Source organism: Oncorhynchus clarkii, chromosome 10 (assembly GCF_045791955.1).
Source record: "Oncorhynchus clarkii lewisi isolate Uvic-CL-2024 chromosome 10, UVic_Ocla_1.0, whole genome shotgun sequence".
Taxonomy (NCBI): Eukaryota; Metazoa; Chordata; class Actinopteri; order Salmoniformes; family Salmonidae; genus Oncorhynchus; species Oncorhynchus clarkii.
The window spans coordinates 36833631-36858459 of NC_092156.1; the positions used below are offsets into that span (position 1 = coordinate 36833631).

A 24829-nucleotide genomic window follows, 5' to 3' on the forward strand; every position below is an offset into this window, starting at 1 on the left:
ACGGTACAGTACGCAATGTCCCTGTTGCCTCTCTCTACAGCATCACAATCTCAGACTCAGATCATGCGAATGCTCTGGAGGAAACCCACACCCATTATGATCTAATATAGTTTTGTCGCTTTTCATGAGTGCTTTGATGGGTTCATCGGCACGTGATCCAGCCCAGTGATGCGCATGGATAATCATTCTACAGGAGTAGCATTCTACAGGAGTAGCAGTCTACAGAAGTAGCATTCTACAGGAGTGGCATTCTACAGGAGTGGCATTCTACAGGAGTAGCATTCTACAGGAGTAAATCTGGGCATAAGAGGAGAATTGTGTGCTCCTTATGTGATAAGCCCTTATGGGGGCACAGCAGTTAATTTCCCTGTTCCCTATTCAGAGCTGTGCAACCCGCTCAGATGTGGGTCAATGTGCTGTGTTGCTGTGAAGAAGAGCGAGAGAGAGATAAAAGGGTAGAGAGAAAGGCAGAGAGAGAGAGAGAGCGTGGTACACTCAGAAAAAAAGGTGCTATCTAGAACCTAAAAGGGTTCTTTGGCTGTCCCCATAGGAGAACCCTTTGAAGACCTTGTTTTTGTTCTAAGTAGAACCCTTTTGGTTCCAGGTAGAACCATTTCAGTTTCATGTAGAACCCTTTCTACAGAGGGTTCTACATGAAACCCAAAAGGGATTTACCTGGAAACAAAAAGGGTTCTCCTATGGGGACAGCTGAAGAACCCTTTTTTCTAAGAGTGTCGAGGAAGAGGGGTAGAGAGATAAAGAGAGAGAGTCTGTAGAGAGAGTGTGACTGTAGGGCATATATCTGCAGCCCTCTCTGAAGGTTAGCCAGCCTCAGCATTTTTACAACTTTTGGTGAGAACTTAATAAGGTGGTTTCCTATGGCAAGGTCCGGGGGGCTGAGAATAATTGCTCTCTGAGTCAGGGTGCATCCAAGTGGTGGTCTGGGCCTCAGCTGCCCGTGAGAGCAGAGACAGAAGCAAGAATATAATTCACCATTGAGAGGGAGCATTCAGGGGCTGAGGCCAGTTAATCATGACGGGAACGTCTCAAAGGAAATGTCCTCTATCAGGCCTCTCCATTTTTATAGGTCAGATAGATATATAAGATCTGTCTATTTTTTTCTTTCTTTTTTTTTATAAACCTCTTGGACATTAAAGTCTAATTGCTGATCACTAATATCAGTTTTAATGCTTTGATGACTGATTGACGACTTAAACTCTGTTACTTATAGATGACTGCATATAGGTTCAAATGGAATTGTTGCATGATTAGATCCTTGGAACTAAAGGAGGATATACATACAGTATTAGATAAGGGGTATAGAATAGCTTTTGAAATACCATTCTGTCTGTTTAGTCTACCAGTACTGCTCTAAGTAAACGTGGGGCTTGGAAAACCTGACATTCCTAGCTGTGTGTGTGTGTGTGTGTGTGTGTGTGTGTGTGTGTGTGTGTGTGTGCGTGCGTGCATTAGCCGTCTAGCCATCTCACCTGTGAAATATCCATGCGGGCGTCACAGCTTAACGGTTGAGTGGACATCAAGCCGTTGGAACCAATGACAGTTGATATCATTCCTTTCCCATTGATCTTGCGAATCATGGTTCCATCAACAAAGTAGACAAATCCTTGCTTGTCCACTGCAATCCCTGTCGGAGGGGAAGGAGAGACAATTCATTACTGCACAGCTCAGGCAGCAGTAACAGCAGTAAAACGTTGTTTGAATGTTCAGTTGGATGCCTAAACAGGGTTGTCACAGAGTAGATGTGATTATAATGACAATATTAGAAGTTTGATATTACATTGACGGTCAAGAGACCAGTCAGGTGACACAGGCTGTTTATGACAATCATTTAGGTATATTATTACTGAACTCCCTTTAAAGGAAGATGATGAAATACTGTATGTCATCTTAACACTCTCATTCATTCCTTATTGGACAATACACATATAGACATTACACCAGGGCTTCCCAAACCTTTTGCCCTGGCACTACACAGCTGATTCAAATAATCAAAGCTTGATGATGAGTTGGTTATTTGAATCAGTTATGTAATGCTAGGGTAAAAACCAAAAGGTGCACCCAGGGGGGGCCCCGGGACTGAGTTTGGGAAACCCTTCATTAGACAACAGTGAGTCTGAAGCATGTTTGTTCAAAGAGTGATCCTTCATGGTAGAGCGAGGAGCATGTGACTACTTTTATCCCCGTCATCAGCCCCCTTCTCCCCACAGAGATGTGTGCTGCATGATAATATAGCCAATTCATTTAATCAAGTGTCTGGGTATTATCTGATGAGATTTGCACTGCAAGTTGGGAGCCTCTAGAGTTCAGATCGCCTCAGATTCCAGATCGCATGCTGCTGGCTTCTCTACCGTTCTCCGATCCCAATGAATGAAGCAGCTTTAATCGTCTTAGAGGAGCTTACATCCTTAAAACCAATTCTAACATTTCAGTTTGAAAGAGGTTCAAGGCAACGATTTGGCTAGTTGCAATATGCATGGAGCAGCATCTTCTTATTGTGTTCATTGTAAAAGATGACAAAATAGTCAACACAGCAACAGTGGATGCGAATGAAAAGATGTGGTCTGAGTAAAATGTGAATAGATAGGAGTATATGCTTTTGAGGTTTCAACGGGTGTTATGAAGCTAACGTTTTTAACACACTGACCAGTGCCAAAAAAAAGAAAATGTATGTAATAAATAATACACTTCAATATGGTTTCATTCTTAGCCATAACTACTGCCTGATTACACTACCGGTCAAAGGTTTTAGAACACTTACTCATTCAAGGGCTTTTCTTCATTTTTTAAACTATTTTCTGCATTGTAGAATAATAGGGACGACATCAAAACTATGAAATAACACGGTTGCGCCTCTGATTGTACCACTCAAGGTCAGGTTGAGATATCCTGTCGAGTCAGACACTTAGTAAGCCTAGTGGGCTGAATGGCATCACGTTGGCTGCTTCTCTGGGACTAGCCTTGGACCTATTGGCTTTGTGTCCATGTCCACACAGTGTTTACATCAGGGCTGGCCAGCCAACTCGTCTAGGGGAGCTGTATGTCTGTATGCTGCCAGTTATCTCTCATTCAGCCACTGGTCAGGGCCAGAGAAACCAGGAGAGTAGACTCACTCCTCTGACCAATCAATGATGAAACCAATCAATTAATAGTAATGTATTTCAACATTGTGTACATAAGATGATACTGAGATCCTACAGATACCGTGTGTGGTTAAGCTTTCCTGGAAAATCTTAATAATCTATTCGAGCAGTCTAAACAAACTCTGCACATGACAACATTATATCCTCAAATATGCAATGATTGGTAGGCTAATTTCGTTTAAGACACAGAGATACTGAGGAATATATTTTTAACTGATTGCCAGACATGTGCCCATGAATAATAGAAATCCAAATGCATAATTATATATTTTTTAAAATATTTGTCAACCAAAATACTCACAAGTTCGCACAACATCGGTGTCAATACTGCTTGTTTACAGACATACCTCATCATTCCAGCTTAATTGCATGACATATCACCCTCATCATTTAGTTAATTATGCATGATGTGGGATGATAAGTGTTCCCCTCATACCCTTCAGAGTGTCCCAAATAACAGAGATAGTACTGAAATAGAGAGCAGAGCAGAATCCCCCCATGGTAAGCAAAACACTCCTAAATTAATAAGATGAAAAACATGTTTCAACTTATTCGTTTGGTCTAATTAAAATTCCAAAATACAAAACAGCTCAATGTAAATATCTGTAACCTTGGGGGTGAAGCTGTTAATACGCTGGGCAACATGTTTACTTCTTGGATCTGAGGATTAGTTCCAGTCTTACAGGCAGGAACGCTGGGTTGAAGCAGATCTAATCACGTCTTTTAATTTGAGGGATACTGTTGATGGAATTATTGACCAATACTACCTTAGACTGCGGTCTTCTCCATTTTCCACATATTGAGAGAAACGCGAGGATTACACTAGTCGGAGGATTTCTACTGTGTCCAATATGTCAAGCTCTCCTATACTGTAGTAGACTTAATGTATGTCGTAGTAGTTGTTAGGTTTATAATAAAGTCATAATGAAATACATTCAAAATATCATTTGAAATGCAAATATACATTTTCTATGGTACTTACAGTATATGATACCTATGTATATGAGAGGTCTAAAAGTAGCACAAAATAGATGAATTGTCCAGAGATGATTGATTAAGCCCTCTGTAAATTAATCATGTCTAGGTTACCTCATTGAATCCCCCAACCCCCAAACACTGGCCTGGTGAGGTACAGTCACTGCTGAACGAGAGAGACCAAATAATTGATGGCACAGACAAAATAATACCACTTCAGATGCCAGTAGTACAAAGCTATTACCCTGGGTATCATGTAAAATTTCACAGCACAAGCTTAGGTGGATGCCCTGGGGAAAAGGTGGGAAATGAGATGATAAATTGACCAGTCACCAGGTCTGACCCAGCATTAATACCTTGCCCAATGTATTTAATAAAATAAAGAAGGGAAAACATTAATTTTGAGGAGAAGCTCTTGACCCTTATCCATCCCTGGTCCCTGCCACAGGGGCGAGGAGATGCATATCCAGGGCAGCCTAGTCTGGGCAGTACTAGGTGGGGGAAGCCGCCTGCTTGGGATGATTGGGTGCCTGGTGTCGCTCCCTGGCTTCCACAGCCAGTTGCTCCACATCAGAGAGACTGATCTGTGGGTTCTGCCTGATCGTACATGTGTTTACAGATGACTGCTCCTGCCACTTTCACGCACGCCTCCTCATTAAAGAGGCACTGGCGGCCTCTATGCCGTCTCACACTGATAACGGCAAGTGTACACGGCCTATGAAATGATTGCCCGTCAGCTCTTGTTCTCTCTGGAGAGGACTTTTGTGTGTGGCAAGATTGATTCCTGCACCACACGTGCGGTCGATAATTGGCCATGTATGTTTGAGCTGAGAACTGCCACAAACGTGGCTGAAAATGGTTTAGATTTTCTTTGAAACACTGCCACATTGAAACGAAACCACGGGACCTGTGTATCTGGTATAGCAAGCGCCCACCTTCATCATTGAACAATTTTGAAATCCAGTGTGGCTTTCAAAGTGTGGGTACAAAAAGGGTGTGGATTTTTTTGGGGGGCTGCATAAGGCCGGGGGATAAATTGAGGGGTGTTCTGAGATTGGGAGGGGAGATACAGTACATTGGTATATCACCTGAAACACTACTACTACCGCCACTGCTATTGTACCAAGGAAAACAAAGAGGGTGCATTATTTATACTCATTTGTTTACAGTACATTGTGTCCCACTTGAAGCAACGTGTTGGCAGATACTCGATGGAACCTAGTGGTTGACCTACTTCTGGGAGACCTTTTTATGGTTAATCAAAAAGCCAACGCTTCAACATTCATTTCAAGGCCAAGCACTCTCTCCTACTAAGTCATGAAAATACTTAATCAATGTGTTGCTTTTATTTTTGGTTTATAATCGATTCTTCGCCATATTTCCAGTCAATATGAATCCACTGAAAGTTTGTTCAACCACATTACAGCTACTGCTTGATACACTGTTAAAATCAGATAGATTTCTAGCTGACATTACAGATCCTCTACGCTGCATCTAGCTGATATTACAGTAAGTACACAAGCCATAGACCTGGGATTTCAACAATTATCTTTAACATGGTGATATCCTCCTGTAACAATCGGTTAAAAGCAATTATATACAGGGTAGTTTGGTTCCTGGATGCTGATGGTCTGAAACAGCAAGTCAGCCGCGTGTACATGTAAGGGATCATCAACGAGGTGCTCTGTGTTCTATAGAAAAATAATGAACAACGTGGAAGGTGTGTTCAACTATGCGCTAGCAGAGCGGATCTAACCTTCCATGGAGTTGCATTATTTTCCAGAGAACGCATAGAGCCCCGAGTTGATTACCCCTTTTATACCAACGCTGTAATTTAACCCATTTGCCACTAGAAATGTGTTCATTTGCCTGTAGAACAGCTGTTCAACATCCACTGAATTAGCAAGTTTACCAGATAGCTACAGTAGTGGCCTTGTTAGCCAAACATGCAGACTTGCTAGCTTGCTATTATGAAAATTGAATTCAACAATGCCAATGTTTTTCAATTTGACTTTTGCTTTTGAAAAGCAGGTCAAACATAATACATGTAAGAATACATTTCATAGCCATTCAATTATACTGTGCATTATAAAGAAATAATGCACACTCCAGAATGCCCTTCAAGCCAATAAGGCACCTCGGGGGTTTGTGGTGTATGGCCAATATACCAGACCCCCTGGGCCTTATTGCTTAGTGATATAATATAGAAATGTCTGGATATAATGCTATTTGGTACTTTGTTGTGTGCTACAGTATTTTGTGATAAGAATTTAGAGTGAAAAAACAACAACCCCTCAGATTTACGTGGAGTGAGGATTATTGACTGCTCTTAGGTCAGGTGTGTATTGATTGAAAATGTATTTGTGTGCCACATTTTGTTTGGGCAAGACTTTCTAAAAGCACATTTTTGTTCTGAGTAGACTATTAGAAAGCATGTGGACCTGGTGTCAGGTTATCACACATTTGAATCAGTCTGCCAATGCTCTTATCTTTCCTTAAAAGCATATTTTCATCCTTAAGAGCCCTAGTCTGTGAAATTTTAAGCTGTGAAATTGTTGGAATAATCCACTTATTCTGCATTCTCCTTACTAAGATGCATCAAGCGACAACTTTCTTACCTAGACTTGGTATCATTGGATAGGCATTATCTAATGGATAGACTTGAACTGTTTAAGAAGTAGCCTTAAAGTGCTACGTATCTATGCTCAAGTTCCAACCACAACAGTCAGCCGCTACCTCATCCTTATTCAGTCTGTTGGCTTCCTGTTTGTGAATCTCAGTTGACTTGCACTTTAATATGTACCACTAATCAACACCCTCAGAACTTTTAACCCATGTTTAAATGACTCCTAACTGTTGCTGTTCATGCCCTCTTGAGTTTTGTCTAAAAACAGCAGATCAGATGCTCTCTTGGTTTCAAGAGCTTTTTGCACTTCCTTCCTTTCACACCTGGGCTCAGACTGGTTCGATTAGAAACATCAACTGATAAAAGTTGCTTCAGGGTCACAACATTTTTAAAACCCTGAAGGAAGATTTGGTCTTTTAGATGTAATGGAACAGGCACATATTTAAACAACATTTCAATCTCCTTATAAAAAAGATGATGTACACAAGACCACAAGGCACATGCATATTACTAATCAGACCTGGGTTAAAATACTATTTTGGGTATTTCAATTACTTTCAAATACATTTGGAAGTATGAATTTGTATATGTTTTATTTGAAATGACAAGTAGTTGAATATTGGAATATACACTGCCATGCATTTAATCCAGGTATTTGAAAATAGTATTTTAAATAAGTATTTCTGAATAATTTAAAATACTTCAAACAGAAGTAGTTGATTCGGGCCTCCTTATTTGAAAATACTCAAATGCATAGAAAATATGTACGCATTTGAACCCAGATCTGTTACTAATACATGCATAAAGAAATAACATAAACCCATATACTAATTAGAAAACAAGAGTCTCTCCGTGTGTCAAACTGAAGCATGAAGGGAGAGAGAATTCAAAGGCATCTGCCTACATTATTCACACACTCTTCTGTCAATCAGAAAGGCTGACAAGCTGATGAAAGAAGACTCACAATCTGTGTGACAGTGACAGAGCATCAGCTAAAGACCCGCCAACACACCTAATTGATTCACTGCTGGATTTAGCAAAAAGTGCGCCGATGTCATCTTTCATCATCAAGCTTCTCCCTCAGGCTGCCTTAAGGAGCTAAAAAAAACCTCTCCCTTCACAAGTGCTGGGCTAAAGGTCAGGGTTACCTTAAAGCATTGTTCCAAATAATAAGAGTATAGCCCTACTGTGTGAAGTGCTCTGGTAAAGTGTGTTTAATAGATCAACATGAGAACAGATAGATCTGTCATACAGAGGAAAGAATGCTAACAGCATCTAGTCCTAGTCACAACAACCCTGTCAACCATCACCAACAAAAGCATACAAATGACTAATCACAAAATCCACATATGAATACAGTGTATTTCTATACAACTCATACCTATACTGAACAAATTCAGGCCAAATGGACCATTAGCTGGTACAGTACACAGTCGCTTGCAGGTGGAACAATGTAGTATTTGCAGTTACCGTAACAACATGGGAATCAATCCACCAGGGGAAATGGATTGATCTCAATTTCACTGTTGTTATGAGCGAAAGACTATCTAATCCATCCCTGTCTGGAGTGTCACCATGTCTGAGCCATCTATCAGCCTCACGTTACTATATTAAAACAAACCCTTACTGTATGGCATCATGCAATAATGTGGCGTAGTCTGTAAAACACCTCTTTCAAAGAACCACCTGGTGCTAGCCTATTACAACCCTTGTTTTTGCACATTGTAATTGACTTCACAGTTTCCCTGATTTGATCATGCCCGTACAAATTGTTTTCACTGATGTAATCACACCTTTACATCTTGTCCTCAAAGCTGGATCAATAAAACAAGACCCCTATGAATATGACATATTAGGGATTGTTAAACCCCAAAAAAACCACCCAACACAATTTGCTAAGTGCAATCCTGTCTCTTAATAGTATAGAAGCCTAGTTAAGAGCAGAGTTCGCAGAAAAACACATGATCCAAAGCCTTTCTCTTGGTATCCTATTTATGCAACACAACAGAATGCAGCAGGAACCACAAAATGAGGATAAATCCAAAGCTGGCTGAGGTGACAGTGATGAACTGATGTTGTGGTTTCCTGGTTCAGGGAGCTATTATAATTAATAGTTGTAATGCGTTATGTGCTGCTGGGGACACTTAAAAAAACATGGAACTGAGGAGAGTGTCAATACAACATCAATATCAATGAAGGCCCAAACAGTAGTGCGCGTATGGACTGCAGTTGCTTCACAAAGACTGCATCTGTATCTGTGACAGCCAGTAATACTCATTATTCCTGAAGGTTAACGCTACGTCGTGGAGTACGACAGCCTCTCCTCCTCTTGCCCTCCTTTGCAGATCTGTCAGCCACACTTAAATCCTGTTAGCAATACACTATCCTGCTCCCTCCCGGCCTGGGCTCCCTGATTTAGGAACAGTTTCATCACTAGTCATGGTTTTACAGTAACATCTTGATTGTGATTTGGCTGCCATCTTTACTCCTGATCGGGCTGGGTGGATCAACTGGCTGCATTGGACCATGTCACATGTTGCTGCAGCAGCACTATAAAGGTCTGTCCTGTGAAGGGGAGAGTCAGTTATTGGGACTGTGTGTGAAGGACTGATGCAGCGACTGTGTGTTATCACCTGATAAAGGCATTACTCTGGCGCCTACGGGGCCATGGGATCCCTGGTATTGTGTGTTGGAGGAGCAGCGAAATTCATTTCCATTGCTGCCATACTGTGCTGTGTGGTCTAACTAAGCTGCTCCCAACCCATTCGATAAGGCTGAAGGGGAGGCTGAGGGAGACCGGGAGGAGGAGAGAGGAGGGGCGGGCACATAGCTGGAATTAATAGCGTCTCAGCGCTGGATCCGGAACATCATGCCCGGGCTGCAGCCAGTCTAAATGATGTGCCCACATTGCTCTGACCCTCATTTGGCTCCTACACATATTAGCCGTAGAGGGGAGACAGGAATTTTCAACCCTGGCAAGAAGGAGCAACACTCTGTTTGAACTTCAAAGCCGCTGCTGTTTGAGAACAGAAAATGAATGGGATCATCATTGGTGGACAAAGCCTCACCTTCAACCAATTTCAAGGATTTTCTATTGACAAGACAGAAGCACATTTAACCTCTGCTAATAATACATATCAATATTCAGACCCTGAATCATAATACTTCTCAGGTTCAGGAAAGGGACTGGTCTCTGCATACACACTTAGACAAAAAGGAGCTATCTAGAAAATAAAAGGGTTCTTCAGCTGTCTGCATAGGAGAACCCTTTTAAGAACCCTTTTTGGTTCCAGGTAGAACCCTTTGAGTAGAGCCCTTTTGGGTTACATGTAGATCCCTTTCTACAGAGGGTTCTACCTGGAACCAAAAGGGTTTTCCCTGGAACCAAAAAGGGTTCTCCTATGGGGACAGCCGAAGAACCCTTTTGAAAGCCTTTTTTCCAAGAGCGTATAAATATCTGTGTCCTTTTAAATGTCTCCCTTCACACTAGATGGTTAATTCTGTAACTTCTGATTGAAAGCAATAAGGTAGCCCTTTACTATTTTAAGGGTTATAGACTAATTGCCATATTAAGGTAGTGATGATGCTGTACCTCTGGGGTTGTTGAGGGAGGCATCGATGGCTTTGCCCCCATCTCCACAGTGGCCTTGATCGAAGGGGGTGCACTGGTCCCCCGTCCCTGCCACCACCTCCATGTTTTTGGCCAGGTCCTTGGGCTCTGTGAGGGTCCTGAGTCTGTAGACCCTCCTGCTGCTGGTGTCAGACAAGTAGAGGGCCTCCCTTACTGGGTCCATGGCCAAGTAGTACTTATGGGCTGGGCTGGAGCTGCAAAGAAAAGGCCCTATCACTTAGGTCTACACTACAAAAAACATAAACAATGTACTGTTTGTATATATCAGGGATATATTGTAGGCCCGTGGACCAATAAAAAATAATAATACATATATATATATATTTTTTTTGCGGGGAACACAAAATTACTGTTGAGAGTTAGAATAGTAGACTACACAAGGTTTCGAAATGTGGTTGTGCATCAGCAGTCGCTCAATTAGCCCATGTCAGCTACATTAGATCGGTAAGTTAGTCTAGCAGCCAGCTATCTAAACTTGTAGTAAGCATAGTCAAATTACCGACCAGCGTGGGGCCAACTGACCATCAGTGACCATATAAAAATCATATAAAAAGCAAACATTTGCCTCCACTCTATGGCAAAATTTTAAGAATTGGGTAAGCAGACCCACAAGGCACTGCGGCCCTGATGATGATATCCGTTTTTTTGCAGCCCCCACCCTCAAAGTTGCCCATCCCTGGTACTGTATATATGAAATACACATTTACTGGTCAATCCCCAAAGAGCTGGCTTTTATCACTTAACACCAGTTCAGTTTCGTTCAGTCTTTCATCTTAAATGGTTGCTCAAGAAGAACCACGTCATACTGTAGGTTCCGAGATTAACATCTCACTAACGTGAAACAAACATCTGCCAACCACAGACAAACTCAATCTTTTCACCTGAAGATATGATTAAAATCCATACAGCTCTAACTCTGACAGCTGTATCATCTTTACAGTAATTGCGGTGACTGAAATCATGACAAAAATATCCGTGGTGTAAAGTACTTAAGTATAAAGTACTTTAAAGTACAAATTAATAAGTTGTTTTTTGGGGGTATTTGTACTTTATTTTACTATTTATATTTTTGACAACTTTTACTTTTACTCCACTACATTCCTAAAGAAAATAATGTACTTTTTACTCACATACATTTTCCCTGACACCCAAAAGTACTCGTGACATTTAGAATGCTCAGGCAGGACAGAATTATTGTCCAATTCATGCACCTATCAATATAACACATTTACATTCCTACGGCCTCTGACCTGGCGGACTCACTAAACACAAATACTGCGTTTGTTAATTATGTCAGAGGGTTGGAGTGTGCCCCTGGCTATCAGTAAAATAATAAATAAATAAAAACATTGTGCCACCTGGTTTGCTTAATATAAGGAATTTGATGTAAAGCATTTACTTTTACTTAAGTATGACAATTGTGTACTTTTTCCACCACTGTACCAAAGTACATTTAAAATCAGATACTTTTAGACAAGTAGTATTTTACTGGGTGACTTTCACTTTTACTTGAGTCATTTTCTATTAAGGTACCTTTACTTTTACTCAAGTATAACAATTGAGTACTTTTTCCACCACTGAAAATGATGGAGGCAACCTAAGGGCCTGTGTAATGAGAGCCCTAACAGAGAGTCAGAGCTACTGTATGTGTGAAGACGTGCATGCCAGTGCACGATGCCATCTACTACCATCACCAGGAAACCCTCTCTGTAAACATTAGGCTATTCGCAGAGGAAAATTACTCATCTCAGGCTTTAGTTGGGTGTGCCATGTCATACATGCAGTGAGGGAAAAAGCAAAGCTAGTTCAGTGAGTTTTTTTTACAGGCTTTGATTGAGAAATAATCAATTGCAAACATGACGGCTGCATGAAAAGATGAATCATATCTCTGGGAGACATGAGAGCCTGTTTGTTTGGGGGAGAGAGTATGAGAAGCCCATCCCAACACAACAGTGTTAAACTGGCCTTTCCAGCGGGGCGCTCCCCCATCTAAGCACACATGAAAGGCTGGGGCTTGTCTACGATAAGAGGAACCCTTTAAAGACCCTGTCTGTATTTCTCTCCAAAGATAGCCCATTTTCTAATCCTTGCTCCCTTTAAATCAGGGCTGTTCAATTCTGGTCCTGGAGGGCCAAAACACTTCTGGTTTTTATTTCTACCTGGTAGTTAATAGCACTAACCTGGTGTCCCAGGTCTGAATTAGTCCCTTATTAGACGGAGAGGATGAAAACCTGAAAAGTATTTTGGCCCTCCAGGACCGACATTGAACTGCTTTAAATCCAGGTCAATACACTTCCATATTGACTGACTGTCTCCTCACTTCAAATCCTGTATTCTGTAACCAAATAAGAACATCATCCATGAAAGGTAGGCTGGCGGTTTGCAACTGAAGCACTGCTCTTTTCATGCTGCAGTATCATAAAAAACTGTTTTCAGGAAAGTACATTATGTTCTGAGTCTGACTGAGTACGGTATTGAAAACGTACCTGTGCCTGAGATCTCGATTCCTAGCAGCGTTGTATTAAAGAGAGAGAAAGAGCATTAGTTCTTATCCTTGGAGAAATATCTTCTCTTCGATCCATGATTATACTTATGAAAGCATTTCAATGAAACTTCTCAGTTCAATTCGTTCATGTGCTGTGTATACAATAGATTACTAATTTTCCCATCTTTTTCCATTTCACATAAAAAATGTAACAATCATAGCAACAGCAGCAATAGCAAAATAACTTGGCAAACTAGCACTACAACAACTTTCATTGCAGTATATATTTTGAATGCTTCAACCTCAGTCCTTGAGATAATGTACAAATACATAATCACACAAAAACACTGAAAAGCATCTTTAACTACTGCTCGGGAGTGTCACCTCAATTCTAAAACGCTGATGACGAATCCATTGGGAAGAATCCTTCTGATGAAGTTGAAGTCGCCAACATAGATGCTGCCGTCAGAGCCACAGGTGATAGCGACAGGAGCGTAGAGCTTTCTACCCAGGGCAGGGCCGTTACAGTTAGGGCAGGGGATTGTGCGCAAGTACCCCGTCCCCATCACTGTGTAAATGACTGGCGGTTGCTGGGAGATGAAGATGTTCTCTCCATTCCCTTTGTGTAGAACACCTGGAGTTGAAGGACAACTAGCAATTACAATCATATCCAGAGGAATGACTAGTCTAGTCCTTCCTGGAATCTTCGAAGTTCAACAAGGTCAAGAGGGATGCATTAAACTAGCTCTCTCAAAAGCTTATCTCAAACTGACGCAATTTAGCACTATAGAACAGAACTCGCTGATATAATACAGTAATAATTCTATGTAGGTCTGTCTGTCTGTCTGTCTGTCTGCCTGCCTGCCTGCCTGCCTGCCTGCCTGCCTGCCTGTCTGTCTGTCTGTCTGTCTGTCTCTCTGTCTGTCTGTCTGTATCAAGTCATTTGAAATGGTGGTTAAAACAATAATAGTTTGGCAAGAATGTCTTCACAATATTCCTACTGGATAACCAGGTATGAAATAGTGTCAGGTCAGGTGGGCTGAGGGTACAGTACTGCTGAATGGAAGTGGGACACAGAGGAACAGGCAGAGCCCTCACCGCTTTGTAGGTTAAGGATGTGGTGCTTGTCCAGGGACCATCCCCCCAGGTTGGAGGCAATCATCTCAAAGCCCTGCAGCTGAGCCATCCTTCTCTCCCACACAATGTAGTCAGCACATGACTCATACTCATAGCCTACAGAGACTGGAACAAAAGGGACCACTGGGCCGTTAATGGGACGCCGCCAATTGTCATGCATTCATTACCCTGTTGTTATTGCAATTACAATGAGACACACCTGGAAAACAACAACACCTAATGCTTTTGTGATGGTGTGACTAGCTCCTGCACAGTGTACAATTGCAGTGAACCTAGAGTTGCCGTGGTCCAGGCAGAGGCTGGAACGAGGCATTATGGTGGTTATAGAGCAGCCTGGGTGTGTGCTAACAGTCTGCGATTCTCCCGAGACTTTTTAATGCATCACTGATACCATCATGCTCTGCTGCATCCACCCAGTATGTGTGCACGCTCACCCTATTTCCTTGATCCGGCTCACCGTCTCTCTTTCCCTCTCTCACCCACACAAACACATGCAAAGGAAGCACACGCACACACACACACACACACACACACACACACGCACACGCACACGCACACGCACACACACACACAAGCAGGACATAGTCAGTTACACACAGAGTAGCTACAGGCTCCTGCTTGTGTCACCATGATAGATCAGCCTGTTACTATCGGCAACGAAGAGAGAGAGGGTGAGTAAGGAGGAGAGAGAGTGGATGAGGTTTGAGGTTGAGCTCAATTCCCACTGGTACATAAAGATAAATGAATAAATTAGAGCCTTTTTCATCTCCTTATCTCTTCCTCGGGTTTATTTAGTGTGGAGGAAAATATGTTTGCACCATAACAAAATGTGTTTTGAATTTCAATTTAGTTTGGATGTCGTTTCTAATTGTGCCATGTGTTCGATGTTATTTATAGATAAACGGGCCATAACATCTCCAGGACTTCCTATTTATATCACAGACTATTAACCACAGTGCCTCATATCCACCATCAAGGAGCTGGATACGCACAGATTAAACTGTGTATTCAGTGAGAAAGGATTCCAACACATGCACACCAGCTAGGCAATCAAGAAACACTCTGCTATCTGACAGTAATACAAGGCATGGAGAGCAATCCAGAGAGACATCCTCATAGTGTGTGAAAGAGATAAGAGTGGCCCCTGCTTTCTGTTCCAGTTAGATTTGTAACACTCTCTCCATTAAGACAAATTGCAACAATGCATCAGAGCTGTAGTTCCCAATAGGCAGCCAGCACACTAAATCAACCACTGATAAAAAACAAAGCTTATATGTGGCCCTTGAAAAATCTGTCAGTCTTTCATACTACTGACCATTAACACACCGACAATGTCTTTAGAGCTCTGTGTGATTGTATTATCTAACGATAAAGTAGAACAAAAGTAGCACGCTGTTCTGCTGTTGCACTGCTGAATGTAATACTGTCTTTATAGATTTTTATTTGCCATTAGCTACAGATTGTCTCTCCCAGTTACCCATGGAGCATGTTGCTTGCTGTCATCCCTTGGGTGAAAATTGTCAAAGGAGTGAAATACAGCACATTATATTTGTTCTACAGGGAATCTGAATGTACGTGACAGGACATGATTGAAATGCTGCATATAATCTTACCCAGAGCTTGGGCCAGGCCCACCACTTTCTGCCCATAGACATCAGTCTTGTTCCAGGCCAGGACGTAGACCAGGTTTGGGGCGGCAGGGAACCACTTCTGAAAGAGTCGTCCCTCGATGGCGGTGGACACATGCACCTTAGCCAGGCCAGTGGGGATGATGGAGTGGGTTAAGATGATGCGGAACAGAGCCTTGTAGCCAGGGGAGCGGGTGCTCAGGTAGCTGAGCTTTAAGAAACTGCCAGGGATGGTGATCTCCTCTTGGACAGCCTGAGGAGGAGGAGAAAGCATTTTGGCTGCTGTTATTATGTACTATTGGTTACCAGGAGTTGGAAAAACTTCTAAAGCCAGAGGATACAAACTACTAAAAACATCTTACAAGTCTTTCAGTAAAGTATCTTTGATCACCTGGTGTTTGTACTCGTTCCAAGATATACTAGCTAGTACTATACAGTGGGGCAAAAAAGTATTTAGTCAGCCACCAATTGTGCAAGTTCTCCCACTTAAAAAGATGAGAGAGGCCTGTAATTTTCATCATAGGTACATTTCAACTATGACAGACAAAATGAGGAAAAAAAATCCAGAAAATCACATTGTAGGAGTTTTAATTAATTTATTTGCAAATTATGGTGGAAAATAAGTATTTGGTCACCTACAAACAAGCAAGATTTCTGGCTCTCACAGACCTTCTTTAAGAGGTTCCTCTGTCCTCCACTCGTTACCTGTATTAATGGCTCCTGTTTGAACTTGTTATCAGTATAAAAGACACCTGTCCACAACCTCAAACAGTCACACTCCAAACTCCACTATGGCCAAGACCAAAGAGCTGTCAAAGGACACCAGAAAAAAAATTGTAGACCTGCACCAGGCTGGGAAGACTGAATCTGCAATAGGTAAGCAGCTTGGTTTGAAGAAATCAACTGTGGGAGCAATTATTAGGAAATGGAAGACATACAAGACCACTGATAATCTCACCCCGTGGGGTCAAAAGGATCACAAGAACGGTGAGCAAAAATCCCAGAACCACACGGGGGGACCTAGTGAATGACCTGCAGAGAGCTGGGACCAAAGTAACAAAGCCTACCATCAGTAACACACTACGCCGCCAGGGACTCAAATCCTGCAGTGCCAGACGTGTCCCCCTGCTTAAGCCAGTACATGTCCAGGTCCGTCTGAAGTTTGCTAGAGAGCATTTGGATGATCCAGAAGAAGATTGGGAGAATGTCATATGGTCAGATGAAACCAAAATATAACTTTTTGGTAAAAACTAAACTCGTCGTGTTTGGAGGACAAAGAATGCTGAGTTGCATCCAAAGAACACCTTACCTACTGTGAAGCATGGGGGTGGAAACATCATGCTTTGGGGATGTTTTTCTGCAAAGGGACCAGGACGACTGATCCGTGTAAAGGAAAGAATGAATGGGGCCATGTATCGTGAGATTTTGAGTGAAAACCTCCTTCCATCAGCAAGGGCATTGAAGATGAAACGTGGCTGGGTCTTTCAGCATGACAATGATCCCAAACACACCGCCCGGGCAACGAAGGAGTGGCTTCGTAAGAAGCATTTCAAGGTCCTGGAGTGGCCTAGCCAGTCTCCAGATCTCAAACCCATAGAAAATCTTTGGAGGGAGTTGAAAGTCTGTGTTGCCTAGCAACAGCCCCAAAACATCACTGCTCTAGAAGAGATCTGCATGGAGGAATGGGCCAAAATACCAGCAACAGTGTGTGAAAACCTTGTGAAGACTTACAGAAAACGTTTGACCTCTGTCATTGCCAACAAAGGGTATATAACAAAGTATTTAGATAAACTTTTGTTATTGACCAAATACTTATTTTCCACCATAATTTGCAAATAAATTAATAAAAAATCCTACAATGTGATTTTCTGGATTTTCTTTTCTCCTTTTGTCTGTCATAGTTGAAGTGTACCTATGATGAAAATTAAAGGCCTCTCTCATCTTTTTAAGTGGGAGAACTTGCACAATTGGTGGCTGACTAAATACTTTTTTGCCCCACTGTATGTCACTTTCTTAAAATCCAATCAAAATAACATAACAATAATTTTTTTATACTTTTTGAACATTATTCTAAATACACGATGCCCCTGGAATACTAAATGACATCTATATTCTATATCATTAGCAGCGTACAGGAGGACATTTTAATTACTGCTGACGATCTAACCCCCACTCCCACCCTTCATTGCTCACAGCTTCAATCACTCTGAACTGGGTCCTCATTAAAATCACTATCAGTTTCATTATCGCTCACAACAAACTAGGATGTCTACAATCTGCAAAACACACTTCCAAAGCTGAGGTAGGAATATCAGTGGGATCAGGGGAGAAGATAGCGAGCAGCTCTGGGAATAAAGCGCCCCGGCAACTGATTAGTGTGAGATTCTAAGATGATTTCACAGGTACAATATGAGCCAGGTGAAAATTACACAGGATCCAGAATAAAGAAAAATGCAGGAATTGGAATAAAAACAACCATTTATAATATACACCTGGATGTCATAAAATGATATTATGATTAGAGATGTAAGCATTATGGAAATGGTTTAGTATGGGTGGTAATTGAAAGCTGAGTGAGCATCCCTGGGACTGTATATATTATGTATATTACTGACTGGTGAGTGGACCAGCTACTGTACCTGCAGCTCAGGGATGGCTGGGCCTCGCTCCTCGCAGGTTCTGGCAAAGCGGATGAGAGGGGAGGGGAGGACGATGGGGTACGGACTGACCAGGTTCTTCAGGTTACACACAGGGGGGCGAGACTCAACCCTCGCCATGGTGACCTTCTCTACAACCACAAACTGGTTCCACGGTAACCAGATGGTGCGTTTCTGCATGAGGAAGGGAGCCCTCTGGAAAATCAGGGAGACTGAGATGCCCCCTGCAGCCACCAGGTCAAAACTACAGGAACAGAATCCACACAAACACACAATCAGTAGCAGCAAAGCATCATATTAAGCCAATTTACTATCGTATCTACAATACAATACTAGACCACTGTCTACCTACCTGCCATCCTGGCGACTGACAGAGAAGCCAAATTCAGGGTACTGCTGGAAGCTGATGTTCACTCCCACCAGTGGGGTCCCGTCTAGTGCCACCACCTGCCCCCGGATCACTGAGGCTCGGCTAGGAGAGAGCAGCGTTTTAGTTCACTGGGTATTTTAATTATACTATAACAAGTTACAATGTTTTCCAGTTCAGTTGACAAAGGCAAATGTGCTATATCCATACAGAGTACTGTGGTAGCCTACAAATAGCTGTGTGTAAAAGGACCTGTACTTCAGTGGCAATTATATTTCTACAGTATATAACAAGCTATTCCTGTTCATTCATGCGGTACCAGAGGTAAATAGTATCGGCTATATTATCTATTCTACCTGCTGTCGAATGGGATGTCTCCAGGGAAGACATGGGTGCTGTCCTTTCCAACCAGGAAACGTACGCGGTCGTAGAAGAGGCGTGAGAGGAGCGAGGCGTAGGGGGTCTGGTTCTGCTGGATCAGGTCCAGGGGGTCTGGGGAGCCCTGGCACAGAGGCCCACTGTGACAGCTAGGCTGCTGGCAGCAGTCTGGGTCCACACAGTCCGTCAGGCCATCTGCAACAACACAATAACACAACATCATCACAGCTAAGTCTACACTGTACAGTACCTCAGACTCCCAATGTTACAGCGGTGGGAGAGATTAATAACATTCAAAGCACAGAGGGCCTTGTGAAATTGAGATGACATTTCTCAAGTGGTTTGAAACTATAAATCAAATTTACAAATGATATAGAATAAATCGATAATGTTTCTCCTAAGTGGGACTACATCCACCCTATCCTTTAATGAAGATCAGTTAGACATGGCTTAGCTGTGATGATTTAAACTTGAACAATGTGGAGAAGCTGATGGTTAACAATATATCTAGTTCATGCCCGACAAGGAGCAAAATGCCTCTGATTTATACAGTCTTAACACTGTACTTACTTGCCGCTCTATAATTGCAGTACAGTGCCTTCTTAATTATGTTCTCTTCAATGTCTAAAATGTGTGGGTCTGAGCAACGGCAGCACGTTGGGTCCATTAAGTCCATAGACTCCTCTCAGGCAGACACTTTCAATAGTGCTGAAGTGAATGCTGACATTCGTCAAGATTGCTGGCATTGAATGCCACACAACAGCGAAAGTACTTAAAAGTACTTACTTGGTAATTAAAAGCAGAATAATGTCTCCTGGGCTTTAGTACATGCCATCCGCAACGCTTTCTCATAACACGTTTTAAAAGTTTTAAAACTATGGTTACTTATACCACAGATGGAAAATATGTGCAATGTGGAATTAATTCAGAATAGAATTGTAAGTATGGTAGCAGAAAATAATAAGGTGTAATTATATACAGTAGGTGCCAAAGAAAATGTATTCAGTAAACGACTGACCAACACAACAGAATAACTACTGGGCCAAGAGCCATAACATCCCCATTCAGTGCTGGGCTGCCAAAGTAAAGGAGGCATGGTGCCCAGCTATAAGCTGGATGGCAGGGTCGGCTCTAACTCCATCGGTCATGACCACAATGCATTCATTTTGCTGGTTACCATACTGTATAGAACATCTCACTAAAATAATGTATCTGACAACAACGACAGCTGTACTGTACCTGCCATTGCCACCATATTTACATAATAAACAAACAATGCAATAAAATAATGAAGAAAACAAGTATTTGGGGGAGAATTGCTATCCATGTTTGTGAACTAATGTTGCACAATTAATATACTCCACAGCTGCAAATGTAAAACAAAGCACTGGATGGTCAATTGTGTGATTATAGTGACTCATTTACAGCTGGTTGGAAAAGTCATGATCTTTTCTCTTAATCACTGCTCTTTTTCAGGTGATCATTTGCCATTAGGTTTTTCCAACCAATGCCTTTGACGAGGCCTCATTTAGAATATAAATGGCATTTCTAATGGAGTTGAGATGAGATGAAAATAGGAACATGTTCTGGGATTCTGACGTATATATATTGGCTTGGGAAACTAACTGACATGGGGTGATTATTTCCTCCTCTCCTTTGTTGGAGTGTCGGGCCAATTTGAGCCTCCTACAATTTCCCTCTACATTAAAGAAGGACCAAAATGACTGTACATCATCCAAGATACTCATCAGTCATAAGAAGTCACACACAATGCGGAGGTCACATCTTTGAAGGGAGAGACATAGCTGCCGTGAGTAAACTAAATTAGGTTGTAGAATAATAGAGGAAAGGTTTACTGCCCAGGCTGCCGGCACATTACTGAACTGAATTGTGAATTTGTTTTCTATTGTATTGGGTTAGAAAAGAAAATACAGTGAATTATTTATGATCTACAAACAAATAAAGATACATGAACACATTATCACACAAACACGGCTAGAGCAACTGGGAAAATGATCAACGAAGGAAGACTTGTAAAAGTGAAGCAGCTGGCATACAGAGGCTTACTGGGATAAAGAACCTGATTAAGAACTCTGAAGGTAAGAGATAATGGTGTTTCCTTTAAGTGCTGTCAGCCAGAGCAGAGAAAACATGTGGAGTGGGTGAGGTAAAGAGTTCATGCTCCAAACACATCTCTAGACTAACAGACTGTACACAATATTATGCTCTTACCTACTCAACCACTTCTGTCTGCACATACAAAGGAACCAAACACGGTCTAATGTAGCTAATTAGCACCCTATGCAAAGAAGTTTACTTTAAAGCTGCAATATGTACATTTTGGTCTACCTGACCGAATTCACATAACAAATGTTGTTGTAGATCTGTCATTCTCATTGAAAGAAAGTCTAAGAAGCGGTAGATCTATTTTATGTGCGGTATTTCTATACTTCCTGTTCTTAAGTTTTATTTTTGCTCTATTACTTTTGGTTTTGTACACCAGCTTCAAACAGCTCAAAATACAATATTTTTGGCTAAGGAACATTACATTTCACATTTCACAGCAGTTTAGATGGTAAAATGATTCTCTGTTTTGTCACATAAACTGATATCAGGTGAACTATTTGAATTTTAACTACCAGGGAATGGTGGAGAGATTTTTGCATATTGCACCTTTAAAACATCTGACTCGTGTAGAGGAATTGGATGAGACATAGTACTCACACAGATTCAGTACATTTTGTAGCCTGTCACTTTAAATTAATTTACGGTATTCATAATTACTCTTAATTTCTTCATATTACACCTCACATTGCATAATTTTTTTAGGTAAAGAAGAACACGGAACGTTCCAAACCACATCCCTTTTTCCAGATGGTAGCTTGACTATACAGTACACAGAATTATGTTTTTATCTCCTTTGCCACACTGTCACACCCTGACCTTGGTATTCTTTGTTTTCCTTGTTATTTTGGTTAGGTCAGGGTGTGACATGGGTGATGTATGTGCTTTTTGTCTTGTCCAGGGGTTTTGTATGTTTATGGGGCTCTTTCCTTTCTAGGTAAATTGTATGTCTATGGTTGCCTAGATTGGTTCTCAATTAGAGGCAGCTGTCTATCGTTGTCTCTGATTGGGAACCATATTTAGGCAGCCATATTCTGTGGGTGATTATCTGTCTATGTTAGTTGCTTGTGTCAGCATAGTTTTCTTATTATAGCTTCACATTCGTTTATTGTTTTGGTTCAGTTTACTTCATGTTCTTTCTTCAATAAAGAAGAATGTATACTAACCACGCTGCATTTTGGTCCTCACCTTCTACTCCATACGACGATCGTGACACACACACAAAGGAAATGTACACCTCATAAAATACACGTTTACATTAAGAAGCTAACTCATGCACTAGATGAGAAGATACATGGTGCACATACAGAACAGTATGTTTCTAACCTGTCAATCATAGTTAATTTATCACACTAAACTACAGTAACTACGACATTACATGTATTACACTTTACATTACGTCATTGTAAACGTTTTAAACTTTGAAACATCAAAAACATGAGATGTAAGTCAGTGCACAAATGGCTTCTACTGTAGGGTATCTTTCCCCTCAAAGACATGGACCTGGAACACCAGGTCTGGTTCTCTGTTCACTGGAACACCAGGTCTGGTTCTCTGTTCACTGGAACACCAGGTCTGGTTCTCTATTCACTGGAACACCAGGTCTGGTTCTCTGTTCACTGGAACACCAGGTCTGGTTCTCTGTTCACTGGAACACCAGGTCTGGTTCTCTGTTCACTGGAACACCAGGTCTGGTTCTCTGTTCACTGGAACACCAGGTCTGGTTCTCTGTTCATTGGAACACCAGGTCTGGTTCTCTGTTCACTGGAACACCAGGTCTGGTTCTCTGTTCACTGGAACACCAGGTCTGGTTCTCTGTTCACTGGAACACCAGGTCTGGTTCTCTGTTCACTGGAACACCAGGTCTGGTTCTCTGTTCACTGGAACACCAGGTCTGGTTCTCTGTTCACTGGAACACCAGGTCTGGTTCTCTGTTCATTGGAACACCAGGTCTGGTTCTCTGTTCACTGGAACACCAGGTCTGGTTCTCTGTTACCTGGAACACCAGGTCTGGTTCTCTGTTCATTGGAACACCAGGTCTGGTTCTCTGTTCACTGGAACACCAGGTCTGGTTCTCTGTTCACTGGAACACCAGGTCTGGTTCTCTGTTCACTGGAACACCAGGTCTGGTTCTCTGTTCACTGGAACACCAGGTCTGGTTCTCTGTTCACTGGAACACCAGGTCTGGTTCTCTGTTCACTGGAACACAAGGTCTGGTTTCCTGTTCACTGGAACACCAGGGGCTACACTCAAGCATAAATGTTTTAGAAGAGCCAAGCAGCAGGTAGAATACCACCAGCTAATTACCTAGAGGTCTCCTTGGTCTGAGAGCCACGTCGACTGCTGTAGTGAGCCATGTCGACTGCTGTAGTGAGCCATGTCGACTGCTGTAGTGAGCCACGTCGACTGCTGTAGTGAGCCATGTCGACTGCTGTAGTGAGCCATGTCGACTGCTGTAGTGAGCCATGTCGACTGCTGTAGTGAGCCATGTCGACTGCTGTAGTGAGATTTAACAAAAGGAAAATGAAAAGGAAGAGAGCGGGAAATGCTTGTTGGCTCAGATGTCGGGAAGGAGAAGTGGAGTTCTAAATATTTCCTCCTCCTGACCTTCACCTGCGATGGAGGTCAAGTCATTAATCATTATTGAGCCACAGACAGACCACAGTCCACAGGGACCTTACCTCCATCGTTGTCGGCGTTGTCATCACACTCTGTCTCCATGACGACATTGCATCCCATGCCGCTCCAGCTCGCCTGGCACACACAGTGCCACCCGCTCTGTTCCAGGGTGCATCGACCGTGGCCATTGCACAGGCCTGGACAGCCGTCTGGATGGAGAGAGAGAGGAGAAGACAGACAGGCTGTGTATCAGAACACTGCCAGTCATTCCTCATGATTAAGGAGATGGGGACAGATGCTGCTACGCTTTTCATTTACGTAAAATCCAGATGTCTGGCCATTCGAAAACATTTGTTACATATTTTGTTATATTCCATCTCACATTAAATTGAATATGGTGAATGATCTGCCATTGGTTTGGGCATCATACTTTCTCCTCAAAATTAATTAACATTTCAATGAATGTGCTTTGGTCGTGGGAATACCATTCAAAAATCCCTGCTGCTTTGAAACAATTCCATCCTAGAGAATGAGAAGGCATCTTACCTTTAACAACGAGATCCAGGTAATGCGCTATATACCATAGGAAGATAAAAGGAAGAAAGAAAAAAAGTGTGTGAGATTAGATTACTGAGCCTCAGAGATAATATGCTAGCACCAAGGCACATGAAGAGATAATTACAGCCTATTAATGTGCCAGGAGCTAAGCTTTATGATTTGATTCACACATCCACAGAGACACAGAGCCCATCTCCAATTCCGCATCTCTAAAGGCAAGTGAAACGATTTCACAGGATTGTTATCTTGCATTTCTGAAGTGAAAAAAATATCTTCTGGTTCTTTTATAACATGTACTTGGCAGTTCCCAATTCTGTTCGTCCCAGATGACAAACTGCAGTGTTCTATCAAGGTGTAGCCACATTAATTTAGTGCGTTCAAACTTGGTGAGCAAATTATTCAGTTGCAAGAAACTAAAAATGCCTCCACTCTAGGGAAGAGGCCATGGCTGATGGAAAATTAGCCTGGCGGCAACCAACAGTT

General features: G+C 42.1%; 1 protein-coding gene across 1 annotated transcript in view; it reads right to left on the bottom strand.

The window, feature by feature from the left end:
* Positions 1 to 24829, bottom strand: part of LOC139418412 (teneurin-1-like) — a 132755-nt gene that overhangs the window by 18827 nt on the left and 89099 nt on the right. The window contains exons 12-22 of the mRNA XM_071167817.1: positions 24335 to 24361; positions 23851 to 23997; positions 19024 to 19240; positions 18653 to 18772; positions 18283 to 18544; positions 15629 to 15896; positions 13977 to 14120; positions 13263 to 13512; positions 12880 to 12900; positions 10355 to 10587; positions 1491 to 1645 (exon numbers count right to left, since the gene is read on the bottom strand). Of these exons, the coding sequence (XP_071023918.1) occupies positions 1491 to 1645; positions 10355 to 10587; positions 12880 to 12900; positions 13263 to 13512; positions 13977 to 14120; positions 15629 to 15896; positions 18283 to 18544; positions 18653 to 18772; positions 19024 to 19240; positions 23851 to 23997; positions 24335 to 24361 (1844 nt within the window). The remainder of the gene's footprint in view (positions 1 to 1490; positions 1646 to 10354; positions 10588 to 12879; positions 12901 to 13262; positions 13513 to 13976; positions 14121 to 15628; positions 15897 to 18282; positions 18545 to 18652; positions 18773 to 19023; positions 19241 to 23850; positions 23998 to 24334; positions 24362 to 24829) is intronic.